This window comes from Cyphellophora attinorum (assembly GCF_001299255.1).
Source record: "Cyphellophora attinorum strain CBS 131958 chromosome Unknown Contig6, whole genome shotgun sequence".
NCBI classification, from domain to species: Eukaryota; Fungi; Ascomycota; class Eurotiomycetes; order Chaetothyriales; family Cyphellophoraceae; genus Cyphellophora; species Cyphellophora attinorum.
The window spans coordinates 717,118-740,678 of record NW_017253234.1 but is presented as its reverse complement, the minus strand read 5'-3'; the positions used below and the strand labels follow the sequence as shown (position 1 = coordinate 740,678).

General features: G+C 53.3%; 9 protein-coding genes across 9 annotated transcripts; 4 read left to right on the top strand and 5 right to left on the bottom strand.

Moving 5' to 3' along the window:
- Positions 1–18: 18 nt before the first annotated feature.
- AB675_1999 (uncharacterized protein) lies at positions 19–2,247 on the top strand (the record flags this gene model as incomplete). Its single annotated transcript, XM_018141932.1, has 4 exons — positions 19–102; positions 966–1,201; positions 1,248–1,872; positions 1,921–2,247. 4 exons carry the CDS (start codon positions 19–21, stop codon positions 2,245–2,247), a joined length of 1,272 nt encoding a protein of 423 aa, XP_018002608.1.
- A 1,080-nt stretch (positions 2,248–3,327) lies between these two features.
- On the top strand, positions 3,328–4,591 carry AB675_1998 (uncharacterized protein; the record flags this gene model as incomplete). The annotated part of the gene is made up of 2 exons (XM_018141931.1): positions 3,328–3,404; positions 3,460–4,591. 2 exons carry the CDS (start codon positions 3,328–3,330, stop codon positions 4,589–4,591), a joined length of 1,209 nt encoding a protein of 402 aa, XP_018002802.1.
- A 455-nt stretch (positions 4,592–5,046) lies between these two features.
- On the bottom strand, positions 5,047–12,736 carry AB675_1997 (uncharacterized protein; the record flags this gene model as incomplete). The annotated part of the gene is made up of 6 exons (XM_018141930.1): positions 5,047–5,409; positions 5,496–5,555; positions 5,608–5,682; positions 5,750–6,159; positions 6,292–7,135; positions 7,583–12,736. The coding sequence occupies 6 exons, from the start codon at positions 12,734–12,736 to the stop codon at positions 5,047–5,049; spliced, it is 6,906 nt and encodes a 2,301-aa protein (XP_018002782.1).
- A 676-nt stretch (positions 12,737–13,412) lies between these two features.
- Positions 13,413–14,269, bottom strand: AB675_1996 (3-beta-hydroxysteroid-Delta(8),Delta(7)-isomerase; the record flags this gene model as incomplete). Its single annotated transcript, XM_018141929.1, has 3 exons — positions 13,413–13,522; positions 13,575–13,973; positions 14,020–14,269. The coding sequence occupies 3 exons, from the start codon at positions 14,267–14,269 to the stop codon at positions 13,413–13,415; spliced, it is 759 nt and encodes a 252-aa protein (XP_018003070.1).
- A 996-nt stretch (positions 14,270–15,265) lies between these two features.
- On the top strand, positions 15,266–16,754 carry AB675_1995 (uncharacterized protein; the record flags this gene model as incomplete). Its single annotated transcript, XM_018141928.1, has 5 exons — positions 15,266–15,328; positions 15,374–15,438; positions 15,486–15,600; positions 15,710–16,411; positions 16,611–16,754. The coding sequence occupies 5 exons, from the start codon at positions 15,266–15,268 to the stop codon at positions 16,752–16,754; spliced, it is 1,089 nt and encodes a 362-aa protein (XP_018002720.1).
- A 631-nt stretch (positions 16,755–17,385) lies between these two features.
- AB675_1994 (Heat shock protein hsp98) lies at positions 17,386–20,253 on the top strand (the record flags this gene model as incomplete). Its single annotated transcript, XM_018141927.1, has 1 exon — positions 17,386–20,253. One exon carries the CDS (start codon positions 17,386–17,388, stop codon positions 20,251–20,253), a length of 2,868 nt encoding a protein of 955 aa, XP_018002789.1.
- Positions 20,254–20,798: 545 nt separating this feature from the next.
- On the bottom strand, positions 20,799–21,149 carry AB675_1993 (uncharacterized protein; the record flags this gene model as incomplete). The annotated part of the gene is made up of 1 exon (XM_018141926.1): positions 20,799–21,149. One exon carries the CDS (start codon positions 21,147–21,149, stop codon positions 20,799–20,801), a length of 351 nt encoding a protein of 116 aa, XP_018002936.1.
- A 168-nt stretch (positions 21,150–21,317) lies between these two features.
- AB675_1992 (uncharacterized protein) lies at positions 21,318–21,538 on the bottom strand (the record flags this gene model as incomplete). Its single annotated transcript, XM_018141925.1, has 2 exons — positions 21,318–21,390; positions 21,450–21,538. The coding sequence occupies 2 exons, from the start codon at positions 21,536–21,538 to the stop codon at positions 21,318–21,320; spliced, it is 162 nt and encodes a 53-aa protein (XP_018002913.1).
- Positions 21,539–21,755: 217 nt separating this feature from the next.
- Positions 21,756–22,980, bottom strand: AB675_1991 (uncharacterized protein; the record flags this gene model as incomplete). The annotated part of the gene is made up of 3 exons (XM_018141924.1): positions 21,756–22,002; positions 22,055–22,229; positions 22,278–22,980. 3 exons carry the CDS (start codon positions 22,978–22,980, stop codon positions 21,756–21,758), a joined length of 1,125 nt encoding a protein of 374 aa, XP_018002875.1.
- Positions 22,981–23,561: the final 581 nt, after the last annotated feature.

Below are 23,561 nucleotides of genomic sequence, written 5' to 3'. Positions count from 1 at the left end.
ACTATCGCCAGTGCGATCATGTTCGGCCAATTACGTCCACGTTACGATCTTATTAATGCCAGTGCTGGTGAACTGGCGTCTGACGATGTCAACGCAATAATGGTAAGCCTATGTACATACCAAGAGGGAGCGATGTAGCCGTGTCTATTTTAGGACCATCCCCTGCGGCGATCGCCCCAAGCTCCACCCGTTCCTGTCGCCAATCCGCAAACCCGATCGTCCTCCAGACGTGCGGCTCTGCTTGCTGCTGGATGTGTGAATCGCTGCACTTTCTTCCTCGACGCCAGACGTTGACAATTTGCGGTGGTGATGGCTGATTGACCTCTAATGCCCGTCAAAGGAGAGAAAGTGGCACAGAAAACACCACCCCGGTGGTACATCTCCACGTGCCGCGAGTTCCCTCGCTCCAACTTTGCTTGGTGCTGCGAGTCCATTGGCTGGCAGCGAGAAAATACTGCCAGTGGGGAGGGGATTTTGGTGTCGTGGCGGTCCGGGAGTGCTCCTCAGCCCCCAGGTCAGCAAAAGACTTGGTACCGTAGTAATTGAACATGAGATGTTTTCGTTGTTCCTCTGTATTCCATCTTTCTCCTCGTTCTTCACATCTTTTCGGGCCAGTCTTCCATACATTCGCTCTACCGACACGACGAGGCCACTCTGCAGCTGCTGTACACACTGACACGACCTGTGACATCGCTTGGCTCGTTTGGGGACTGTTTCATCTGCAAAGTCTCCCTGAACAACCCCTCTTGCCAACGCAACGCTCGCTATAGTACGACCCCAGACCGAGCAGCTATCCCGCAACTTCTTCCGTTTCGACATAGTCGATCCAGTCCGATCTTTCCACACGACGACGTAGTCCCACCACCCCTGCATACGTACCTGCACCACGAGTCCACGACAGCCGTCCCTGGACCAAATCCAACTGCACCCGATTTTCTATTCATACTGGGTCGCGCTCAACGAAGCGCACCCTCACCACCGTCAAAATTCCGCACAAGGCGCGCGCATCCCTCCTTGGAGGCACACCCGATCCCTCATATCAACCACTGGCTGGCGGATACCACCAGCGTGAAGGCTACGACATCACCCCTCAACAACCTAGAAAGAAACGATTCGCCATGTATTTACCAGACTCGAGATGGTCATGGGCTTTCCTGCTCATTACTTTGTTTCAAGCTGCTGTCATTCTGGCCTTTGAGGCGTAAGTCGGACTATGCGTTTCCTCGAACGCTGCTGACAATATACAGATGGATTTTCGCAGTCTTTCAAATCGATATCAACAACGCCAATGTCCCAGATGCGCAAAAGCGAACGATACCTACCTTTCTGACGCTCTACATTTTCGGCTTCGTATACCAGCTAGTGCTGGTGTGGGATGGGCTCAGACTGAAGAACACCATCCAGATCATCGGATTGGTGATGTACAACGTTGGTCTCCTCGTCTACGGAGCCGTACAGATGGAACAGATCGAGGACGTGGCAAAGCAACTTCCCGCTGAGATCAAGCAAGACATCTGGTCTCGAACACGGCCCTATCTGGTTGCAATTCCCGCCATACTGGCTCTCGGCACGGTGCTGCTCGCTTTTGCTGCATGGAAACTATACGACGAGTTCGCATGGACCATCTACAAGCATATTTCCGCCGATCTGAGGATGAAGCGAAGGTATCTTACCTTCCAAATCTACATCGCACTGCTGAAGTTCGATTTCTTCTTCTTTCTCGGCTTCACGGTTCAGTTCGTCGTCATTGTTGAACGATTTACCGTCGAATTCTACCTCACGATTGCAGCCATCCCGGTCACCATTGCCATTCTCTTGGCGGCAGCATTCTTTACAAGGCGGGAATCTTTGGTCGGAACGATCTGTGTCATTGTAAGTGTCTCGCTCATTTCCTAAGCTATATCATCTGACATGCTGCAGATTCTCTACTTTGGCGGATTGACATACTTTATCTTCAAGCTCGTCAGGATGTACTCAGATGGCTTCGAAGGACCATATATTCCAGCTCGAAAGGAACTCACAGCATTTGCTGTCATCACGATTGTTTCTCTACTACTCACGATCACGAATGCTTGTGTCTGTGCTCACAACTATGGCCAAGGTCTCAAGCCATACGTCGCTAAACGCAAGATTGTCGTTGACGAGGAGAAGATCAGTGGTAGCGCATATGCTCAGTACGCTACTGAGATGCAGCCACAACCAGGGAAGTTGCCTTCGAGGCCGACCGGGAGGATGGAGATCGACTGAGCATGTATTTTTGTGCTCACGATGGGAATGACCAGAACAGAACGATTTCTATGTCATGTCGACATCTTAGCGGGCGCTTTGGGATGTCTATTTATGATACCAACGAAAACAGGCGTGGGGTGGCTGTATCTAGACGCAACCATCGAATTATTGTACCAAAATCACATTAGATGTCATCATGCCGGACCACTTTTGTGTGCGTCTTCAGCAATCGAGGCTGGAGGAAAGAAATCACGTACGTCAGCCTTAGACCTTCGGACTGACCATAGCCGTCCGACGACCCAATGCTACCTCAGTCTATATAGGTATGACTGATGTCTTGGCGTATTCTACGGAGCAAAAGCCAGCTTCATGTCTGGACCATCTCAACCTCCATGTATATAGACCGTCTGAACGATTGGCCCATACTCCTTACCGTGCTGCATGCCCTGCGATATTCCAGCCTGGGGCTTTCGCAGACCTACAGGTGCGTGGGGTTGTGTTCTAAACTATTCTGCAGCGGGAAACGCGACCTCAGGATTACCAAGGCACGATAAATTAGGAACCGGACCTTCTGTCGCCACAGCATGGACAGCACATATGGCATGACGATATGTGCGGAGTACATTCATCTGGCTGCAACCAAATAGGTGCGATGTCTGAATTACAAGAGCGTTTGGATTTACTGCCGATTGTTGTAGATAATTTTGGTGAGACCTTTGGGGATCCCGTTGACGAGTGAGGATCACTTCAGTTCAAGATGAGATCAAGGTTGGGGGCAAGCCAGAAGAAGAGGGCAAGTGACAAGAGTAAGGTAGGTGTGCTGGGTCAATTTTTGGTTGCCCTGGTAGGTTGAAGGTCTTTTTCTTCTCGAGTCACGTTGCTCAGTGACTACACCCTTTCGACTTTGAGTCTATTGCTCTCCCTTCTAAGTTGTCAGCATTCGCAAAACGTCTCTGCGTCGCACTGGAATCTTCTCCAGCAAGCTGCGCAGTCTTCGGTCTCACGTCTGTGAGTTGCGCAAGGTCGGTCAGCCCACCACCGTCATTTCGCCGATCACTCCCGCCGGTTCACGTGCATCGCACGATCTGCGAACAAAGGATGGCTCCTCGTCGTAAGCGCGATGACTCCACCGAGCCATCGACGCCAGCAAAAAAGTCGAAGACCGAAACAGATTTGTGAGTAACAAAGCCCTAAATGTCCAGCACGTCTCCTGCTAAGCGTTAGGGACAGCGACCTCTCAGACCAGCCAACCATAACAATAGTCATTGAGGACGGCGAGCAAAACAAGGCCTTCTACATCCACAAACATCTGCTCGTGAAGTGTTTCGAAGACTTCCGGGAGAAGCTTGAGGGTGTGGACGAAGCCAAGCCATTGGTTCTGCGCAATGTCTACGTGGAGATCTTCGGAATCGTTTCGAGATGGATCTACAGACAGGAGCTCCTGATCGAGGACTACGAGGAAGCGCTAAAGCATCCCAGACGGAAGTACAAGCCGGCGACTCTACCAGTGACGAATGCTACAGAAATAGCTCCCGCCGGACAGACACCGTCGTCAGCTGCCAGCACTGACGATGCCATTCAAGATGGCAGTGAGGCCGAAGTCGAGACCGCTGTAACCAAAGCCGACAAGTTGGAGGGTCCAGAAGCCGAGGAGGAATCGCGATGGTACTCACAAGGAACCTACTACCATCAAGTCTTCGGACAAATCGCGGATGTGTACGTGTTTGCTGTCTTTTACAAAGCTCGAGAGCTCCGGCACGGCGCCATGCTGTTGCTGCAACGTTTCGTAGCTGCAACGAAAATCATACCAAGTTTGGACATGGTTAAGGTCATCGTGAAGCGGCTAGGCATGGACAAGCCGCTCAGCAAATGGCTAGCGCGAGTCATCGCCTTCAGCCACAGAACCGAATGGGGAACGCAAGAGAGTATGAAAGCTCTGCCTCGTGCCTTCCTGGCCGAGGTTCTGAAGATCACCGTATCCTTGCGTGACGATCGTCATCTGACCAAACATTACGAGGAGGACTACTGCGAGCATCATGAGCACTTGAACGAGGAAGACCGAAATAGATGCCAGGAATCCCGAAAGAACGACTATGACATGATACTACAACATCAAAAACTCAAGGTCGGCAGATATAATTACGTTACGACCTGGACGAATGTCGACCTTGGTCCTGACCTGTCTTACGACTTCATCCTGCAGAAGGACCTTATTCAGCAACTCTCCTGGTGGTCGAGCTCTGACCTTGTTGAAATATGCCAGAAAGCACAAGAGCTGAATGCAAAAAGGACTGAGGCTGAGTGGGCGAAAGCTATGGAGCTGTCGTATCGACGCTACCCATCTCGACGCCCGAGTCGATAAGAGCTGAGGAGATTGTGTCTTGGACAGAGTCGGCGCGACCCCGAGACTACGGATCATGTGCATCGTCGACATTGCCAGACGCGTCCATAGCCAGGGAAACTGGAAGTCAGCTCAGGGCGCCGCGCTCTGTCTACAGTACTTGTCAAATACCCAGCAGCTTCGGTTCCGCCTCGGCAAGGTTCGTGGCCTTTTTGACGTCCAACATTGATACAATCAAGGGCCTGATGCGACATCTGTCTGCGGCAGATTAGCTGGAAGGGCACTGCTCTCTGAAAGACCAAGGTGCAATCACAGAAACGCATGCAAGTACTCTAAAAGCGATTCTTGTGTAAGAAGAAATGCCTGGAGAAGTGCCGAAGGTTGTACACGCACAGCCGTCTTCGACGAGGGTGGTGATGGCAAATTCACAGCGCAAGTTCAAGATAGCCTATGAATGACAAAGACCATCAAAGATACTACTCCTGAAACCTCGCCAAATCCTCGAAATCAAACTGCGCCTGCCCGCCGTTATTCCCATTCAGCGTCTCCATCAACAACTGAACCACATTCGCCAGCGGCAACACCAGCCCTCCCTGCCCATTCTCGCCACCACCAACCACAACCGTACCTCCACCTCCCTGCCCTGCCAAGAGCCCCAAGTCCGCCAACGTCAATACTCTGCCGCCACCGCCTCCCTGCATCCCAGCCGTACCTGCGTTGCCAGCATTGGCGCTCCCCTCCCCAGTGTCATTCTGAGTAGTAGCATCGTTACCGTTCTGCGCTTCGGTATCCTCATCAACCCACTCATCATCATCCTCATCACTATCCTCATCCTGACCCTGCGCCCACCAGCCTGATGCTGGAATCCGTGCATGTGTCCAGCGCCAGGTGTTGGTTTCTTGTCCTCGACCACGTCATCGCTGACCTTCCAGAAGGCTGTCGGGCCGGCGGGGCCGGCGACGTCGTAGTCTTTGTCGAACCAGTTCTATTTGGTGGTTAGTATCGTGGGAGGGAAAAGGGAGAAAGGGAGAGCTTACGCCGAGAATGCCTCTCGCGCTGCGGATTCCGCCGATCTGGACGCCCTCGGAGCGCCAGCGTTCTTCGCCGTGGAACTGTGGCTTTCACGTCAGCTATCTCGCTTCACACGCTGGTTACATCAGAAGTATCGAGCAAACTCACAATCGAGAACGTAGTCCATCGAATAGCCCCCTCCCTCGTCGTCCTCACCGTCCCGCGGATCCGACTGTTAGCATTCGGATCCCACTGCGTCAAGATACTCCGACTCGCGCCCACAAAGCTCACGACTGGAAAGTCCGGGTGGTCTTCCTCGCCGGGTGGATCAACACTCGTGACATGCAGATGCAGCTTAATAATCCGAAAAGCTTCTCGAGTGTCGATGGGCTCTCGTTCTACGTTCTCGGGGAGGGTTTCTGAGGATTCGAAGTTGAAGTTGTACAGGTCGGAGTAGTCGAGGAAGCAGACGATGCGCATCCAGGTGCCGGAAACGCCGTAGGGGTCGAGGAGGTCGAGGTCGCGGGTGGGAGGGTCGCGGATCTGATGTTCACCTTCTGCTGCCGGGCGAGATGTGACTGTTGTGGTGAGTGTTAGTCTGTGATGGACTTGTAGGCTCGCAGTACGAGAGTGACGAAGGAAGGGGAAATGTTGCGGGCGTACGTCATTGTTGCGGTCCGAATGCGTTCACGTCAAGCACGGAGACTTACAGCTGTTTGGTGCCAAACCCCAGAAGGGCTTATCAAAGATCCCAGCCCAGGTGTCGGCAAACATAGATCGTTGGTTCGAAGCACGGCGTCTGCTCGGTGAAGCATGCATAGGATTCGTATTGCGACCCGTGAACGAGCGTACATTGTAGAGCAGATCCAGCATTATGGCTTGTACCTTCTCCCAGTCCACCGCGTTCGAGCCATCGTCGAGGAACGGTCCCCAGTGGTTGGTAGCTTTGTATCGACGGAGATCATAAACGCGCGAGCGGGCATATGGGTGTACTGGTTGGGCTCCCTCCGTTGTGGATCTCGTGCCTGTGCAAGGAGGCTCGACGTCTAGTCCCGAGTAGACATGCAGCTTCGCCGATAGTTGGCGCAGCTCTGCCGATGAAGCCGGCCGGTTGGCAGGTAGACGCGCTCCGTGGAACAACGACGAGCGGCATAGAAATGATGAGATATTGGACTCATTGGTGAAGTGTCGCCGAAGCCAGCTGATGCTAAGATCTGAAAGTGGAGAAGAGTCCTTGAGGAGGAAGTCTATCGTGCTGGCAATTGTTTGGAGCTCCTCCTCGGTCTTTACCGAGTCGTTGGATGCGGCGAGAATCTTGTCGATGGTAGTGTTACGCTTCAGGAGAGTCTGCCATTCTGGTTCAGTCGCTGCCAACACTGGAGCGTCGTACCGTGCGAGGTACTGCCGCCTCCACAATAGAGCATCACGGCTGACTAGGTCGTTGAGGAAGTGACATGTCTGGGCTATAGATCCGAGATCTGCCGGCTCTGTGTGGAAGAATATGTCGTGAAGCACCTCGGGCGCTTGATCGAGCAGTGTAGGCATCTGGCCAGGCTGGTTTGCTCACCAGTGGCTTGGATTGGTCAGCTATCACTGTGTTCCAACTGCACCGATGAGATTTGGCCTTCGTCTACCTATGCGCTCATCTAGTCATGCAAATAATGGTCATGGAGTTGAAGAGGTTACGAACGAAACGGAGAGGTTGTTTACACGCGACTCCCCGCCATCCAGTGTACCATAAGTCGACATCATGAACGGACGACAGATCCGGAGATAACGATTGCCTCATATCCGAGGCAACTCAAAGCATCATCTGACTGCGATATACTTATTTATTCATGCGTTCGCCGCTCAGCACAAATCTATTGAAATCATCATGTACTACAACGCCGGACACCATGCTGTCTCACAAACGATAAAAGCCCCCACGACTTCATCTGTCATCACCGCGCGAAGTCCCGCGCCTCATCACGTCCCCGTTGTATATCGGTAACTACCGACCAGTCCGAAAACCCAACCAGCCTCTCTTGTGCCTGGAAACTGCAGCATGTAGATATGTTCCTTCCCCATCATGACACCGCCAGTATCAGCTACCGCCGCATTCTCTGTCCAGACCTTGACTGCAATACCCGTCTGCATTACTCGTTCGAAGCAGCTCTCCCCAAGAACTGCATCAAGAAGCACCACGTCATCTTTCTTGGTTTTGCGCACGACGATCCGCTTCTCTCTGCCATCGCCATGCAGACGGTGCGGTGTGTGTCCCGAGCTTGCCAAGCGAGGTCCTTTGCTTCCTGGCTTGCCGCGAACAGCTCCCGAACTCAGTGAGGCGTCCTCTCCCACGGCAGGATCTGCTGTTGAAGGAGGACTCTCTGGTGCCGGCAGCACACTCAAACGACCGGATCCGAGATTTGCCCATTGCTGGCCCTTCCGAACATAGATACGAATCTTCATGTTGTTCACCATGCCACCCCCGTTGACTGCATCCGCACTTGTCTCCGGCACGTTGGGTCCGTCACGTCCAGGTATCAGTCCCACCTGGCTTGGTATGGGCGTGCTCGTCCCAGATCCGCTTCCTGTGCCGCTGTTAGAGGAGTAGAGAGAGCCACTCGTCTGACTGGTCCAGCCTGATTTGCGAGTGATTGACGATCGGTTCAGGTTGAATGCGGAACTAACGCCCAGACGTTTGAGAGCAGAGAAGGCGGAAGCCATGGTGGTATGGGTTGTGTCTGTTTCTCCTCCAACTGACATTGGTGCAGACGAAGCTCGGTAGCTGGACTTGTCGCCATGACTTCCAAAGCTGAACCAGGATCCACCAGATTTTGATCTGCTGTGGCGCGCAGGGCCTGTGTTGAAAGACACTGGCGGCTGTTTGGGTCTCGCCTTCTCAAGTTGGATATACGTTGGGTTATTACACCTGGCCCAGTTGATCATGTTATACAAGTTGTCACATTCGTCCGCATTGCGTGATCTGAACAAGATATTGTTAGTAGTCTTGAGTATTGAGTTGGAGGTCGGCGGCGACCGGATATTGATGTCTAAGGCAGTGCCACGACGAAGCGGCACTATTGGTGTCAGTTCGAAGGCCACGAGGGGCTGCGAATGCTCCGATGCTGATATGGAGCTGTCACCATTGAGTCGACTCTCTTGGCCAGAATGTGCTGCCGACATCTGAAATGCTTCAATCAGACCTGGAGAGACCACGATAGAGCATTCATCAGGGTGGACTTGCTCCCACATGCCACGATCAGACCACGAACAGATCATCGCAATCGTTCGAGACTTCTGATTGCTAGGCACAGTCGCCGATGATGGCACTCGTCTGTAGGGACCTTGTGAGGCGGATTCAGATGGAGCCAAAGTTCGCGTTCCAATGGTTGGCGGAGCTGCTGTTGGCGGCCCGGGGCTCGGGCGCACTTGTTGTGAATTCCGCCTGTTTCCTCCGGTCACTGCAACCAAAGGCGTTGAGATATCCTTTACTTCAGACATGAAATCATCCGAGGTCTCGGAGGAGGTATCTGTCCCGTCATCCGAACCAGACTCGGAGCTTGTTTCGGATGCAGTCGACGGTGCGTATTCATGCTTCAACGGAGAAGACGATCGTCTCTTGGGCTTCGACTTGGGCGTCAACTGTGGTGCAGATTCCATTTTGTTGCCTGGTACAGGTTTCTGGGCGCCCGCACTTCCTGCTCGGTGCGGCGGAGGCGGTGGAGGGGCATCTTGTTCGATAGCGTACCGCATGCTTGTATCGTGTGACGGATCTTGTGCCGTTTGAGTGGTTCTCGGCGAAGTTTCTCTTTCTCGGGTCTCTCGTGAGCGCTCAGTCCGCCGCTTGGGTTTTCCAGTTCCAGAAAGCGCCGCCCACTGATCTCGAATTGAGTCTGTCAGAGGGACTGTTGATTGCGGAGGAGTAGGTTCAGTCGTGTTTCTTAGCTTTGAAATTGTTGGAAGTCCTTCTGAGGGAGTGGCCGACAGCTGACGAGCGAAACCTGGACGACCCAGGTTCCCAGACGAGACTTCAACAGATGGCGTGCTCTCTGTGGCTGCGGTTTGAGGGTTATGGGCCAACCCCGTGGTTGGGCGAGAAGTGTCTGTCTTCTTCTCCTCTCGCTCGTTCTTCGAAGGCGACAATGCACCGGACATCATGTACCACTCAGTCAGGAGCGGAGATTTCGACTTTCTGCCGTGACCTCTATCGAATTCGTTCTTCACGTCGTTACTGGGCGGTGAAGGCGAATTCCTCTGCCCAGAGGCGCGGCCGTCCGAATTAGCTGATGCCACGGAGGGTTCCGAAGATATAGTCGATCGAACAGGCTTTCTCGGAGGAACCCTTCCTGGCTGACTCCAGCTAGAAGGTGGCTTGCTTTGTAGCCCACCTCCAAGATGCAGACGAGGCACGAATCGGTCGATGAATGTTTTCGGACTCTTGTTTATTGAAGCATCTGTATGCGATCCAACGACGGAAGGCTCCCCGAGTGGTACATCTGGCTCGCTGGGTACTGAGACAGATGCAGTGTCGGCTTTGGACCCTGGAGTGGTCGGCCGCGACCCGGACGATACGGGCACGGCAGCACGTCGCTCGAGGAAACTTCTCGATCGGTTCAGTCTGGGTGGGAGGGGAGTAGATCCTAGCATTGTCATCCATTCTCCAACAGCCTCAGCGTCGTCAGAGGTCAAAGCCAGCAGCTCATGCCACTCTTTTCCGATGCCTGATGGGCCACGAATCATGACAACTAGGTCGACATCGTCCTCGCCTCGGCGTGCAGAGATCGACAATAGCTCGATCGGCGGGAATAAAAGCCATTTGCCAGTGGCATCGATCTCACAAATCAGCACATCTCCGCCAGGTAATGTAGTTGTTGGATCGTCTCGGAAGATCAACTCGACTTGGCAGTCCAGTCTCTGACCAGTCGAATGCCACAGGCCCATATCAAACGTATCCCTTGCTCGAACCTTTCGCGCCTTGTTGACGGACACCGAAGGACAAGGTCCTAGAGTGCGCACATTACGAACTCGTGACGCATCGAGAGCCGCTGCTGCCTCGTCCTCCAGCCGAGCTTGTTCTTCTCTGTGGCGAAGTCGAGCTGCTGCGGTCAAGTCGGTGAAAGCTTGCCATACTTCAACTGCTAGAGATCTGTCATGACTAGCTTTGATGCTCTCGAAAGTCTTGGCCAGATTTTTGACCCTGACGAGAGGACGTTTCAAGAGAAAGGCTACATCGACCTTTCCACCTCTTGAATCAACGACATTGCCCTCGGCATCCTGTGCCATCCCGGTCTCTACGTCTCCTTGCTTCTCATCTAGCGGGGCCAAGTTGACGAGTACGTCTTGGAATCCCAGTCGCCAGGCTTTGATGTAGTCCTCGTAAGCTCTGCGCGCATTCTGAGCCCAAGCTAGAAGCGCATCAATGCTTTTCATAGGTATTCGAGCATGCAGCGACTTGAGCCGCTCCAAAGAGATGCCCATATCGATGATCGGCTTGGTGTAGCTGAAATCATTGGGATCGGAGCTTGCGTTGAAGAGCCCAGCTGCTGCAACAGAAGTCGACTTCGTCAGCACCGCCTGGAGCAAGACCGGCACAACACCATCGACCAACGTTCGAAGTTCTTTAGAATACTTTGCTTCTGCAGCAAGCAGGTCTTCCAGAATCAGCGCCACTGAGGGTTCAGATTTTGCTCCATTCCGTCTAGCCCTCGTACTCTTCCGATGCATTGGAGCAGAAAGAACAGACATGAGGTCTTCGTGGGTCGTCAGTCTCCTCTTGAGGCCACACTCTCCTTGCGGGGTCAATTGGGTGTGCTCATCGTTGGGCGGCAGCGGGAGCGCTTTGTAGGTATCCACAGGAGTGACATTTTCCGGTTGATGTCGACCAGTCGCAGGAGATGCTCTGTCTCGGGAAGCCCTTGTCGGTCCAGAACTTCGAGGCTGCTCGAGCGGTAGTGATTGTTTATCTGAGGGATCGTCCTTGTCTGTTCTTCTTGCTCGGCGAGCTCGAGCAGCACCACGCCGCCTCATGGCCCCTGGCGATTCTCCTTCAGCCACGTGCTCCGCTTGAGAAACTATCTTGTCGGCTTCTAGAGGCGACGAAGATGAACTGAGCTTGTGAGCCGATTTCCTCGATGAATCTTGAGCAGGACTATCAGGCAGATTGTAATCGATCACCGAGTCCCAGATCTGATTGGGGTCTACCGGAAGCACAGCGTCACTACTCCTCTTCGTTCGTCTCGAGCGCTTCTTGAGGGGCTTGGGCACCTCGGCCTGCTGGAATTCTACATCTGGCGTGCGGCTAGTGAACGGATCCGGCTGCTCCTCCAGCCACGCTTGAATGCTGGGCACACGATTGGATATCGGAGCAGGCTCGGCTTTGTTGAACATCTCGCGCGTTTTGCTCAATATGCGGCCACCTGTGCGTTTGGACCCAAGTGATAACGGCTGTGGTTGGCCGAGGGAGTCTGCGTACCGACTCGGACCAGCTGTGTGCGCCACATCGTCGTACAGCGAGTATGACCGCACACTGTGGGTTCCGTCGTGGTCGGAGGCACTCCCGGGTTGTAGATCTGGTGTTGAAGCAAGCTGCTGGGCTAGCTGCTCTTCGATATATGCGCTAAGGTCTTTCGCTTCAGTGCCGGTCGTTGTGTTGAAGTCTTCTTTGGGCGCCGTCTCCTGTCGTCTGCGTTCCCGTCGTGCTCTCCGCTCTTCCATCCGTGCCGTCGAAGTGTATGTCATGTCGTGGTGTGGCGTTGTAACATCCTTCTTCAGTACTTGACCGGAGGACTTTCTCGCAGTATCTCGCCGCGACTTCCAGTGCTCGTCGCTCACAAGTCTTTTTCGCGGGGCGCTGCTACTACGGGAGCCTCGCTGCTTTGTTGGCGATTCGAGACCTTGATATGTCCACCTGTTTTTGCGAATGTCTGCTGACTTTGATACATCGTTGGCAGGTGTTGACGATCTGGAGACATCTGTGCTGGCAACCGAAGCCGGTATCGAACGCACACTCACGGCGTCTGGTGCAGGAGCGTTTGCAGCACCCTGAGCCTGCCATTGCCGGATCCGGTCTTGCACGGAGGCAGAGTCTGGCCGCGACCTTGGGGTACTGGCAGGAGTGTCATCGCGTGGAGGTCGGACAGAATGGCGCGGCGTGCGAGGCGTCTCCGGCATTTGCCCGCTGCTTCAGCACCTCTCTGTGCTGGAGGGAAGCCTAGCTTCATGTATCACCCACGAATCGCCCAGCGTAGGTGAGGAAAGGGAATTCGTAGCATGAGTGCGGGCGCGCTTGCCGTGGTGTAACGAAAGTAGAGGCTTGAAGGCGCCGCAGAGCTAATGCAAGGTTGTGGCTCGCTTCGGGGAGGTCGCTGCATCGAGCAGTTGGTAATAGAATGTCCATGCAAGGCGGCACACACTTTCAAGATGACATGTTTGAGACGCGGACATGCCGGAAATTGCCCTGGCAACCGGATCTTCGAGATTCAACAGTACAACTCTCAATGTAAAGACAAAAGTTCTCCAAGAGTCAGAGCCAAACTCTACGCAACGTCGCCTTCCTGGGTGTGTCTTTACAAATGCTTTTGGTCCCTCGAGATCTGCCGCTTTGAATTCGGCATAAGTGGGATGGCGCAATAGATCGGTACCAAAGCAAGGGCGTTCCACTATATGGGTACCTGGAGATCTCTCCCACGTGTGGACGTACGACATGATAAAGGCGACTCTACCACTGTCTCGAGACTGCCCAATACTAGGTGACTAAGTACTCATTGCGAATAACAGCAATGCTATGTCTCAGTCGAGTCGACGAGGCAGTATACTCTGCTTCATGCGTGCCTTCCATCGACAGCCGTCACAATCCATTTGGCATCTTCAGCTGACCATTTGTATGCATCGACTTTGATATGCGATCTAATGCGGCGAAGGCTTGAGCATTCCGCCTCACCGCTTGAAGCAGCAGCACTACTACGATCAGTACGCGGTTTTCCGGGGTCAGTTGCGATGACTTGCTTACCAGCAGGTACAATCATCCACACACCATTCATGGCCACGTAATAGACCCAAAAGTAGTATGCCTCTGGCCGGCAATGGTTGACACCATGCAAGTAGTAGTCAAGCCCTGATGTGGCATAATACAGCGTGTCCGAATACATGTGTCCAAAGCAGACCATGATCTGCACTGTTGTTCGATATGGGCTTGACGTAGCAATCAGGAAGACCATCGAATAGGAGAGTGGAGCCAGTAAGACGACGGTCAGACCTTCTGCCGCCAGTACAAAGGTACTGGACGTCAGATACCGGGAGTCAGAGAGTGCATACTCTTTCCATAGCTGCGCGAAGACATCCATAGACTGTCCCATATGTTCGTGATTCAGCAAGTAGTAGCCCTCGAAGAATGTATGAAGAGTACCGCCTTGGAAGTGGCTGTCAGCTTGATCAGAGAGAAGCGGCGCACCTACAGAGGACAAACCACAGTACGGTCAAACGGTCACTGAGCTTCAGCCGTGGACAGTACCACGCCATTGCCATCCACGTCGTTGCGAAGATGGGCGTCCACGCCAACGCAAACGTCAGGAGCAGCTGGATATCGGTAGCGTCGTTCGCCCTGTATCCGGACAAGACAATGTTCTTCGGTGAATAAGGGTGGTTTGGCGGAGCAGATCCGGCCTCTGTATGTTGACTGTCCAGCAGTCTGAGCAAACGATCCATGATGCTGAACACAAGGGTCCGTATCAGCGGTGCAGATAAATCCGAACGAGCTGCGGCATATCTTGGGCGGCGCAAGGCTCACGATGGCAGCTGCTGATGTGCGAAGCGAGAATGCAAGAGGGTTAATGGCTATATCGACAATACCTATTGTGCAGCTTGTGCAGGCACAGGTCCGGTGTCAACAACGCCAATCTTGGCAGGGCAGGAGCCCGCCCCCATGCGCCACAGCTGGAGTCTAACGCAGGAACCGCTACCGCGGAACGCCTCCAGAACATTTCCGCACAAGGCAGGCAGGCTCTTTCGACATCGGCGCATACCGACGACAGCCGTAACAGTGCAAGCATGGATGCTCCAGGCCTAGCTCCTTGATACGCAGTACTGTATGCGTGGTGCCGATCGACATGTGATGGAAGAGAAAAGCTCGAAAATTCTGACCAGCAAAATAATGCCTCTGGTCTCGGGAAATCAACGCCTGCATCAGCTGCGCTCGGACAAATCGTTGTCACCCGTGCTTTTTGACAACATCATCAGCCCCATCGGGAGTTCTCTAAACGGCTCTAAGCGTGCAAAGATTCAGACACGCTCAACTGCTCCATCCCCACGGATCGTTCATGAATTTACTGGCTGCATTTTGGCCGGCTAAGAGTGGTTTTTGCGCGGTTGTCGGTGCAGATTCTGACTGGCCCATCCCACACCATGACGACTGTCGGAGGGCTGCATTCATTTTCCACCCTATAGAATCGTAGCTGTACGAAAGTTCGACGCTGCAAGCAGTACTTATAAGCACAGCTTGCCTCGAGAACTCTCTTTGACCTGTCAAGAGCTCCCTGGGAGTCTGCAAGCCGCATATATTGAAACAAGACGGCGAAAAACGTCGAAAGACGTCTAGCTTTCATACTGAAAGCCTTCATTCACTCATTTTACAACTGGAGTCTGTCTAGTTGGTCGTCTGGCTTGTAAAATTGCCTGCGATAGCACGACGAGGACTCCGTCATCATGGCAGGAAAACCGATCTTCTGCACGACACATCCAAGGGCCTGTAGCACGGCTTTTGAGAGGGTCAATTTGTCCTGCTCATTGTGACTCTGCGACTGACCTCTCTAGGTGTTCATGACTCGGAAAGACCTGGCCTGCGTGCATGAACCATTTGGCGACGCATTCTACTATGGGTAGGTTCCAGCAACTTGTGCATGTCTGGCTCTGATCGAGTTACCAGACCCGAGCGCCTGAGCTCTCGGTTTGAGAATGACGAGGAGACCCGCAAGGGCACCGGATTCGCGAACTCTACGTACAAAACGATCTTCGATCGCCTGGAGCGTGAGGGACAAGATGTATGTCGTCCAAGCTGTGTAACCGCTAGTCTCGGTCGCGCCATCACCGGCCAATCGAAGGAGTTCGCCGGGAAAGCCACAACATGGCCTGCTAACATTTGACGTCCAGGGTAAGCGCATCTTTATCAAAGATATAACGTACTATCTTATCCCGCCGAATGGCGTCGCGCCACAGATCGCTCCCTCCGTGGCTCCCAAGAAACGCGGCATTGGCACCTCCCGACCAACTACCCCCAAGGAACACGGCACCAACGGCTCTAAGGGTAGTGCGAATGGAGCGCCATACCCGTACTATCACGCCGAGACCGATAATCCCACGGTGGTACCACGCGAGTTGCTCGACCAATTCCAATGGACATTTCTGATCCGTGATCCTCATTCAAGTATACCATCATGGTATCGATGCACGATCCCGCCATTGGATGAGGTGACTGGGTTCAGTGAGTTCTATACGAACGAAGCTGGCTATGTCGAACTGCGCCAAATGTTCGATTTTCTGCGTGCGACTGGCCAAGTCGGGCCTCGATTAGCAGGCAAGGGCGGTCATGACGAAGATAACGGAGAGAATGGTGGCCCGGTTCAGGCCAAGGACAACAACACTGACATTTGCGTGGTTGATGCTGATGATCTTCTGGACAATCCGGAAGGCATTGTTCGAGGCTTCTGCGACGCTGTAGGCCTCGAATTCTCTACGCGCATGCTCAACTGGGACAATGAAGAGGATCAGCTTCGTGCCGAGCAGGCCTTCGAAAAGTGGCGCGGCTTCCACGAAGATGCGCTCGAGTCCAAAGATCTCAAGCCAAGGAAACATGTGAGTGACTCCATCCCCTTGTCGTGTACATACGTGCACTTGGCAGCGTCTGGGACACCTCCAATGTGCCATTCTGGCTGGCGGCCGCGATTCCTGTCCGATTTTCAGGACGTGATCGTAAGGATCGCAGTGCGCGCCCGCCCTGACGCCTTCATCTCCTTCATGCCATTGAAGCGGGCAGAGTGCTGATCGATTCTAGAAGAAAGCTGCCAAGACCGAAGAACAATGGGATGCCGAGTGGAAGGAAAAGTACGGCGAAGAGGCAGCTAAGATGATTCGCAAGACCGTTGACGAGAATATGGACCACTACTTGTACCTCAAACAATTCGTACTCAAGGTCTGAGGAGGACGTTAGTTCTACAACTGGCCTGAGGGACTGTGTTGGCGGGTTTTCTTTCATAACAATGTCCACCTTACGATCCTTGTCGACACCTGTCTTGACATACAGAACTTAGCGAAGGCACGCAGAAGTGCAAATTTGATATGTGGCATCAGCCGTGGGGGGCTCATGAGAGTGCCTCGCGTACTACAAGACGGTTGCAACGAAACTGAACTGACGACTTGATGACTTTCATGACATTCTCTTCAGAGCTGCCGCACCCTAATTGTCTTCGGCGAGTGTTGAACTCACGAAGGTTAGACAACGTGAGGCCTCACCTCACCCAAAACTGTAGCGCCTGACTGTGGCCCCCAAACTCATGGGGGAAGGTGCCTGTGATGTCATTCTGCCAGCTTCGCGAACCTTCTTTATTGTTCTGGAAGGAACTCGCCTAAGTTGGCACGTCCTCGCCGGTACCAGCAACTGCCAGCGAAGTCGACAGCAGACGACTTCCACTGTCGACGACTACTTCTATCTGTTGATCTTGTTCTTTCCTTCTTCCTTCTGCTGTGCTTCCTCGCAATAACAACATAGTCTGACCTAGCGTCTAAGTCTCAGTTCGCACCAATCTGCTGCCCCGCAGTATACCGCGACGATGAGCAATCAACCACAGTTCACCGACAAGGCCTCCAGGGCTCTGTCCGATGCGGCAAACCTGGCAGAGCAGTATGGACATTCACAGATCATGCCAATACACCTGGCTGTCGCCTTGTACGACCCACCTGTCGACGAGTCGAAAGACCAGCAAACAACGATGAATGCTTCTCACTCCCATACATCTGCTCCTCTATTTCGCCAAGTTGTAGAACGAGCCCATGGCGATCCTCAACTTATGGACCGAGCCCTCAAGAAGGCTCTTGTCCGTCTGCCCAGTCAAGATCCCCCACCCGAGCATGTCACTATGAGCCCAGCACTCGCCAAAGTCATACGGGCAGCCAGTGACCTACAGAAAACCCAGAAAGACACATATGTTGCTATGGATCATCTGATAACTGCTCTGGCTCAAGACATCAAAATACAAGAAGCGCTCAAGGAAGCAAACATTCCCAATACCAAGCTCATAGACACCGCCATTCAGCAGATACGAGGGACCAAGAGAGTAGATTCGAAAAACGCAGACGCTGAAGAAGAGAATGAGAATCTCAAGAAATTCACCATCGATATGACTGCAATGGCCAGAGAGGGTAAGATGGATCCTGTCATCGGTCGAGAGGAAGAAATCCGCAGAGTCATTCGTATCCTATCACGAAGAACGAAGAACAATCCAGTTCTGATAGGTGAGCCCGGTGTGGGAAAGACGACTGTCATCGAGGGTCTGGCCCAGCGAATCATCAATGCCGATGTGCCAGCAAATTTAGCCGCCTGTCGATTATTGTCGCTAGACGTGGGCTCTCTTGTGGCCGGCAGCAAGTATCGTGGTGAATTCGAGGAAAGAATGAAGGGCGTCCTGAAGGAGATCGAACAATCGACCGACATGATTGTGCTCTTCGTCGACGAAATCCATCTACTGATGGGTGCAGGGTCCAGTGGTGAGGGAGGTATGGATGCTGCCAACCTGCTCAAACCCATGCTTGCCCGAGGCCAACTGCACTGTATAGGTGCCACAACCCTTGCCGAGTACCGGAAGTACATTGAGAAGGATGCAGCCTTCGAACGACGGTTCCAGCAAGTGCTGGTAAAAGAGCCTACTGTTGCGGAGACTGTCTCAATTCTCCGTGGCTTGAAGGAGAAGTACGAAGTACATCATGGTGTCACCATTCTCGACGGTGCCATTGTGGCTGCAGCGACTCTGGCCGCTCGATATATCACTACTCGCAGATTACCTGATTCCGCTGTCGATCTCATCGATGAAGCAGCTGCCGACGTCCGAGTCATCAGAGAATCACAACCCGAAGCACTCGACAACATGGAGCGCAGACTCCGGCAGCTGGAAATCGAAATTCATGCTCTGAATCGTGAGAGTGATCCAGCTTCGATAGAACGTCTTGAGGTTGCAAAGAAAGAAGCTGCCAACGTCAAGGAAGAGCTTGAGCCACTTCGCCTGCACTACGAACAGGAGAAGGAACGCTCACGCGACATTCAGGAGGCCAAGATCAAACTCGATCAGCTCAAAGTCAAGCGCGAGGAGGCTGAGAGATCTGGCGACCTTCAGACCGCCTCCGACCTAGGCTACTACGCTATTCCCGACACGAAGGCTCTCATCGCAAGACTCGAGGCACAAAAGAATCAGGCAGCTGCTGAGCAGCACGAGCGCATGGGTTCTATCGGCGAAGTCACCGTGACGGACGCTGTGGGTCCGGATCAAATCAACGCCATTGTTGCTCGATCGACAGGTATTCCCGTCACTCGTCTCCGAGCATCAGAGAAGGAGAAGATCCTCCACATGGAGCAACAGCTGCAGAAGATTGTGGTCGGTCAGCGAGAAGCTGTCAAGTCAGTGTCCAACGCTATTCGACTGCAACGATCTGGCCTGGGCAACCCAAATCAGCCACCGTCCTTCCTGTTCTGTGGTCCTAGCGGAACAGGTAAGACTCTGCTTACGAAAGCGCTTGCAGAGTTCTTGTTCGACGATCCGAAGGCCATGATACGGTTCGACATGTCCGAATACCAAGAACGCCACTCGCTCTCACGAATGATCGGTGCACCTCCAGGCTACGTTGGACACGACTCAGGAGGCCAGCTGACTGAAAACCTTCGACGCAGACCATTCTCCATACTCCTCTTCGACGAAGTCGAGAAGGCCGCCAAGGAAGTGCTCACAGTTCTCCTCCAGCTCATGGATGATGGCCGTATCACCGACGGACAAGGACGTGTTGTTGACGCCCGCAACTGTATCGTTGTCATGACCTCCAACTTGGGTGCCGAGTACCTCTCGCGTACCAACCCTAACGACGGCCGCATCGACCCAGGCACCCAAGAACTGGTCATGAACGCGCTTCGCAACTACTTCCTCCCAGAATTCCTCAACCGCATCTCCTCGATCGTCATTTTCAACCGACTTACCCGAAGAGAAATCCGGCGCATCGTCGATCTCCGACTCGCAGAGATTCAGAAACGCCTCGAGTCAAATGACAAGAAGATCACAATTCACGCCACTGAGGAGGTCAAGGACTACCTCGGCGCCGCAGGCTACAGTCCCGCGTATGGTGCTCGACCACTGCAGCGACTGCTTGAGAAAGAGATCCTCAATCGTCTGGCAGTGCTGTTACTCAGAGGCAGCATCAAAGACGGTGAAGTTGCGCGCGTGGTGCTGCAGGATGGCAAAGTTGTTGTCTTGCCGAATCACACGGACGAGGAGCTGGAGGACGAGGATGACATGTACATGATGGATGGAGATGACGTTGATGATGGCATGGGCGAGGATGCGATGTATGAGATCGAGGAGGCCAAGGCTAACGGTGGCCCAAAGTCGAGCCGGAGTGCTAGGGGCCGAGATGATGCGATGGATCTCTATGACGAGTAAGGTGGTGAGGACCATGCATCTTCTGAGACGAACTTCAACGACGAAAACGAATTTTAGATACCAGCATTTCTGAGGTACTGCGGGTCATTTTCTGTGCGCAGGCGTCCAAAGAAAGGATCATCCGAGATAGTCATATGGAAAAAAATGCATACTCTCATCCACAGCAGACTCGCTTCCGCCCCCTCGTCTTGCTGTAGACTTTGTTCGCTTCCTTGCCAGTGCGTGCACGCTCCATATGTTGCTTAGATGGATGCTCAGACGAGCAAGCCTCACACCCAAACGGAGAATCGTACCACTAGACCACAAAGCCCGAGTTGTGTTTCGTACATGTCTGTGACATGCTCCGAGTGTGAGTGCTTTATTGAGAACAAAAATCCATGGCAGATGACTATATGCCTCCAGATCCTCACGATCTAGGCGAGAAGAATGAGTCACATCTTCATGTATTCAGTTGCTCAGCCTGACCGTCAAAGAAGACTGTCAGCTCCGGCTGGGAGGCCTGTGCCTTCGGATTCAACCCCGCCGTACCTCCCGAAACACAACGATCACCACCCCCAAGTCCCAGGCCCACCCTTCATCCTCCCCTCCAGCTCCGACGTCACCCACCCGCCATAGAAGTCCCCCTCCTGCGGCGCAACCTTCTCCCCGTCCACAAAGCACTCCCACGGCACGCCACTCGCATAAAAGCTCAGATACCCTTTGATTTCCTTGAATGATGGAGTCGGAGAGTCGTAGCTCCAGATCTTGCCGCTCACGGACTTTGACTTGTCGGTGGCAGCAGTGATGGTCCAGTACGTCGCTCGACCTTTCCACTCGCAGAGAGAGGTGCGGCCCGGGATCTTGGCGAGGGCGAATGAGGGGGAGATGGAGGATGGGGGGAGGTAGTATGCTGTCATGGTAGAAGAAACGTGGTCAGTGGTCAGCATGTCATCAGGCTGGGAAGTAGTGACGTCGCTGCTGGTGGCGGCGGTAGCTCAGGAACGGAAGGGACGACCCACTGGCAGGATGCTATGGGTGATACATGTCAGTTGGGCAGAATGAGAAGACCCGCTGGCAGAAGACAATCAGCTGCTAGGATACCATACCGTTGTTTCTAATGCCCAGTATGCCTCCCTGGTATCAGCGACAACATCATTGCTTGCAACGGTCAGTACGTAGCCGCTCTTATGCACTACTCATAAAGACTATATGCTTACCCCCATTTGATCACGAGATGCCGCGGTGTGCGCTCGAGTAATGGTGGACGAGGGAAGTCGTGGACATTCATTTTCTTCTTGGTCGCCATTATGCTTGATGAAAGCGGTCTGTAGATCCTCATTCGAGGGCTGCTCTGCGGACGGGGCGCTATGATACACATCAACACTTCGCGGCTACCATTTAGCTGAGAAGCCAGGATCGATGACGCTGTAAGGCATCCACTTTGCCTGATCCTGTTTAGCGCCGTGACCAAAACGCCTCATCCAACCTTCGACACCTTAATGTCCTGCACCCTATCGCACCGCTCATTGCTCAGAGTCGTGCTGACAGACGTCTGCCGATGTAACTCCCGCCTTGATGCACGTCAAGCACAGACCCACATAAGATTCCTGAGCCTTTGCTGCGGTGCTCTCGTCGAAATTTGCCCATGGTGTCGCGCAGCTGGAATTGCAGTCGGTGTCGACGCATTCCTCGGATACCAACTTTTTCATCTCATTGCAGAGTTCAGCAATCGCGCTCACAGCTGCATCTACAGAGAGGCTGCTCGCTGCCCTGGATAGATTGTGGTCAATATGCTGGCCTCAAAAAAGAGCAGTAGACTCACATTCGGAAATGGCTGCCCTTGATTTTTGCCAGACCCAGTGTGTAGTTACAGATTGACTCTTTCGCCAAGTCACATTCTTCCCCGTGCAGCCATTCCAGCTGAATCTCGTGTATAGGCACGTATGTCAGCTGATCAATCGTGTCCAGATCACGACTTCTTATGGCTTGCATGGCTTCTAGGTTTTGTCAGCGAACAGCACACAATGCCTGACAAGGGCACCTACCAAGAATTGTGTCAGGCATAAGCGCCAGCAAAGCCTTGTCAGTCTTCATTTGCTTGTAACCGCGGCCCGGCGTGATTTTAGAAGCCATGAGCTTCGTGCAACGATGGAAAAGCTTCGCGTCTCCTGCGACATAGCTGATGCACATCACATCTTCTACGCGCAGACCGATACCTCTGAGTTCATCCAGATAAGTCTTGTTGACAGAAGGACCGAAGTACTCTCGAAGAGGCCAGGAGACGTTTTGCAGTAGAAGCTCGGTGCAGCAGTATTTGTCGAAGATGACCGCGACGCCCGCCGCGCGGGACAGTGGTACTTGCTTGTCGCCCTTGGACTGGTTGTGGATCATGACGCAGAAATCGATAAATGCCGTACGATCATCGTCGAGGACCAGCGGATTGCTCTCATCGTAGACCTTTCCAGCCTCCTTGAACTCCCCAGCCAGCATTGACTTGAAGACCGGCGACGACACGATAAGAAACATCTTGAGCACACGGACCAAACCAATGTCTTCACCGGTCCCAACTTGGATCACCAGATCACTTCTGGGGTCGTCAACAACGTCGAATGGGGACTGATAGTGTGACATCTTCTGCTTCTTCCTCGTGGACCCGGCGACAGAGCCTTCCTCGGATGCATCACGCTTTTGTCCTTGGGATGGTGTTGCTGCACGATTGGCTGCCAAATTAGCGGCCGCGGCCGACATGGCGTGTCGACTTCGTAGGTATAGTCGCACAATCTCGTTGTGGTGTTTGAGCGAATTTGTTCTCGATGGGATGTGATGCGTTGGATCGATTTGGTCGTGGAGGGTATGAGCAACGAAGAAGGAAGAGGATGCAAGAGGGTGCTGTGTTGATATTTGCAAAATAGTCTAGGCAGGTGCGAGGCAGTACTTTTGTTCAAAGACAGAGCATCACTTCATCACCACGTCGCTTTGGCAGTGGCATCACCTGAGATGCATGTCACTTGATCATGACTTCGCAAGAACTTGGGCTCGAGAACCTTCCCGCTGCATGCATGGACGACAGCTCAGCCCCCCTGAATGGTACGGACAGGAATGCCGTGGGCAATTTCGTGGTGTATCGGCTTCAATTGCGCCCTGACTGACACCTCTGGTCTGCATTGAAGTCTTTGTGTCTCTGCTGTCTCACCGCCTCAGTTGCTCGCGTTACTCGAAACTCCCGAGAGCTTCCCACAGCCTAGTCGGATGACTGCCAAAGACTGCATCTGAGCACTATGCACTGCTCTTCTCCATGTTATCGTCGAACCAGCTGAACATCCGCTCCC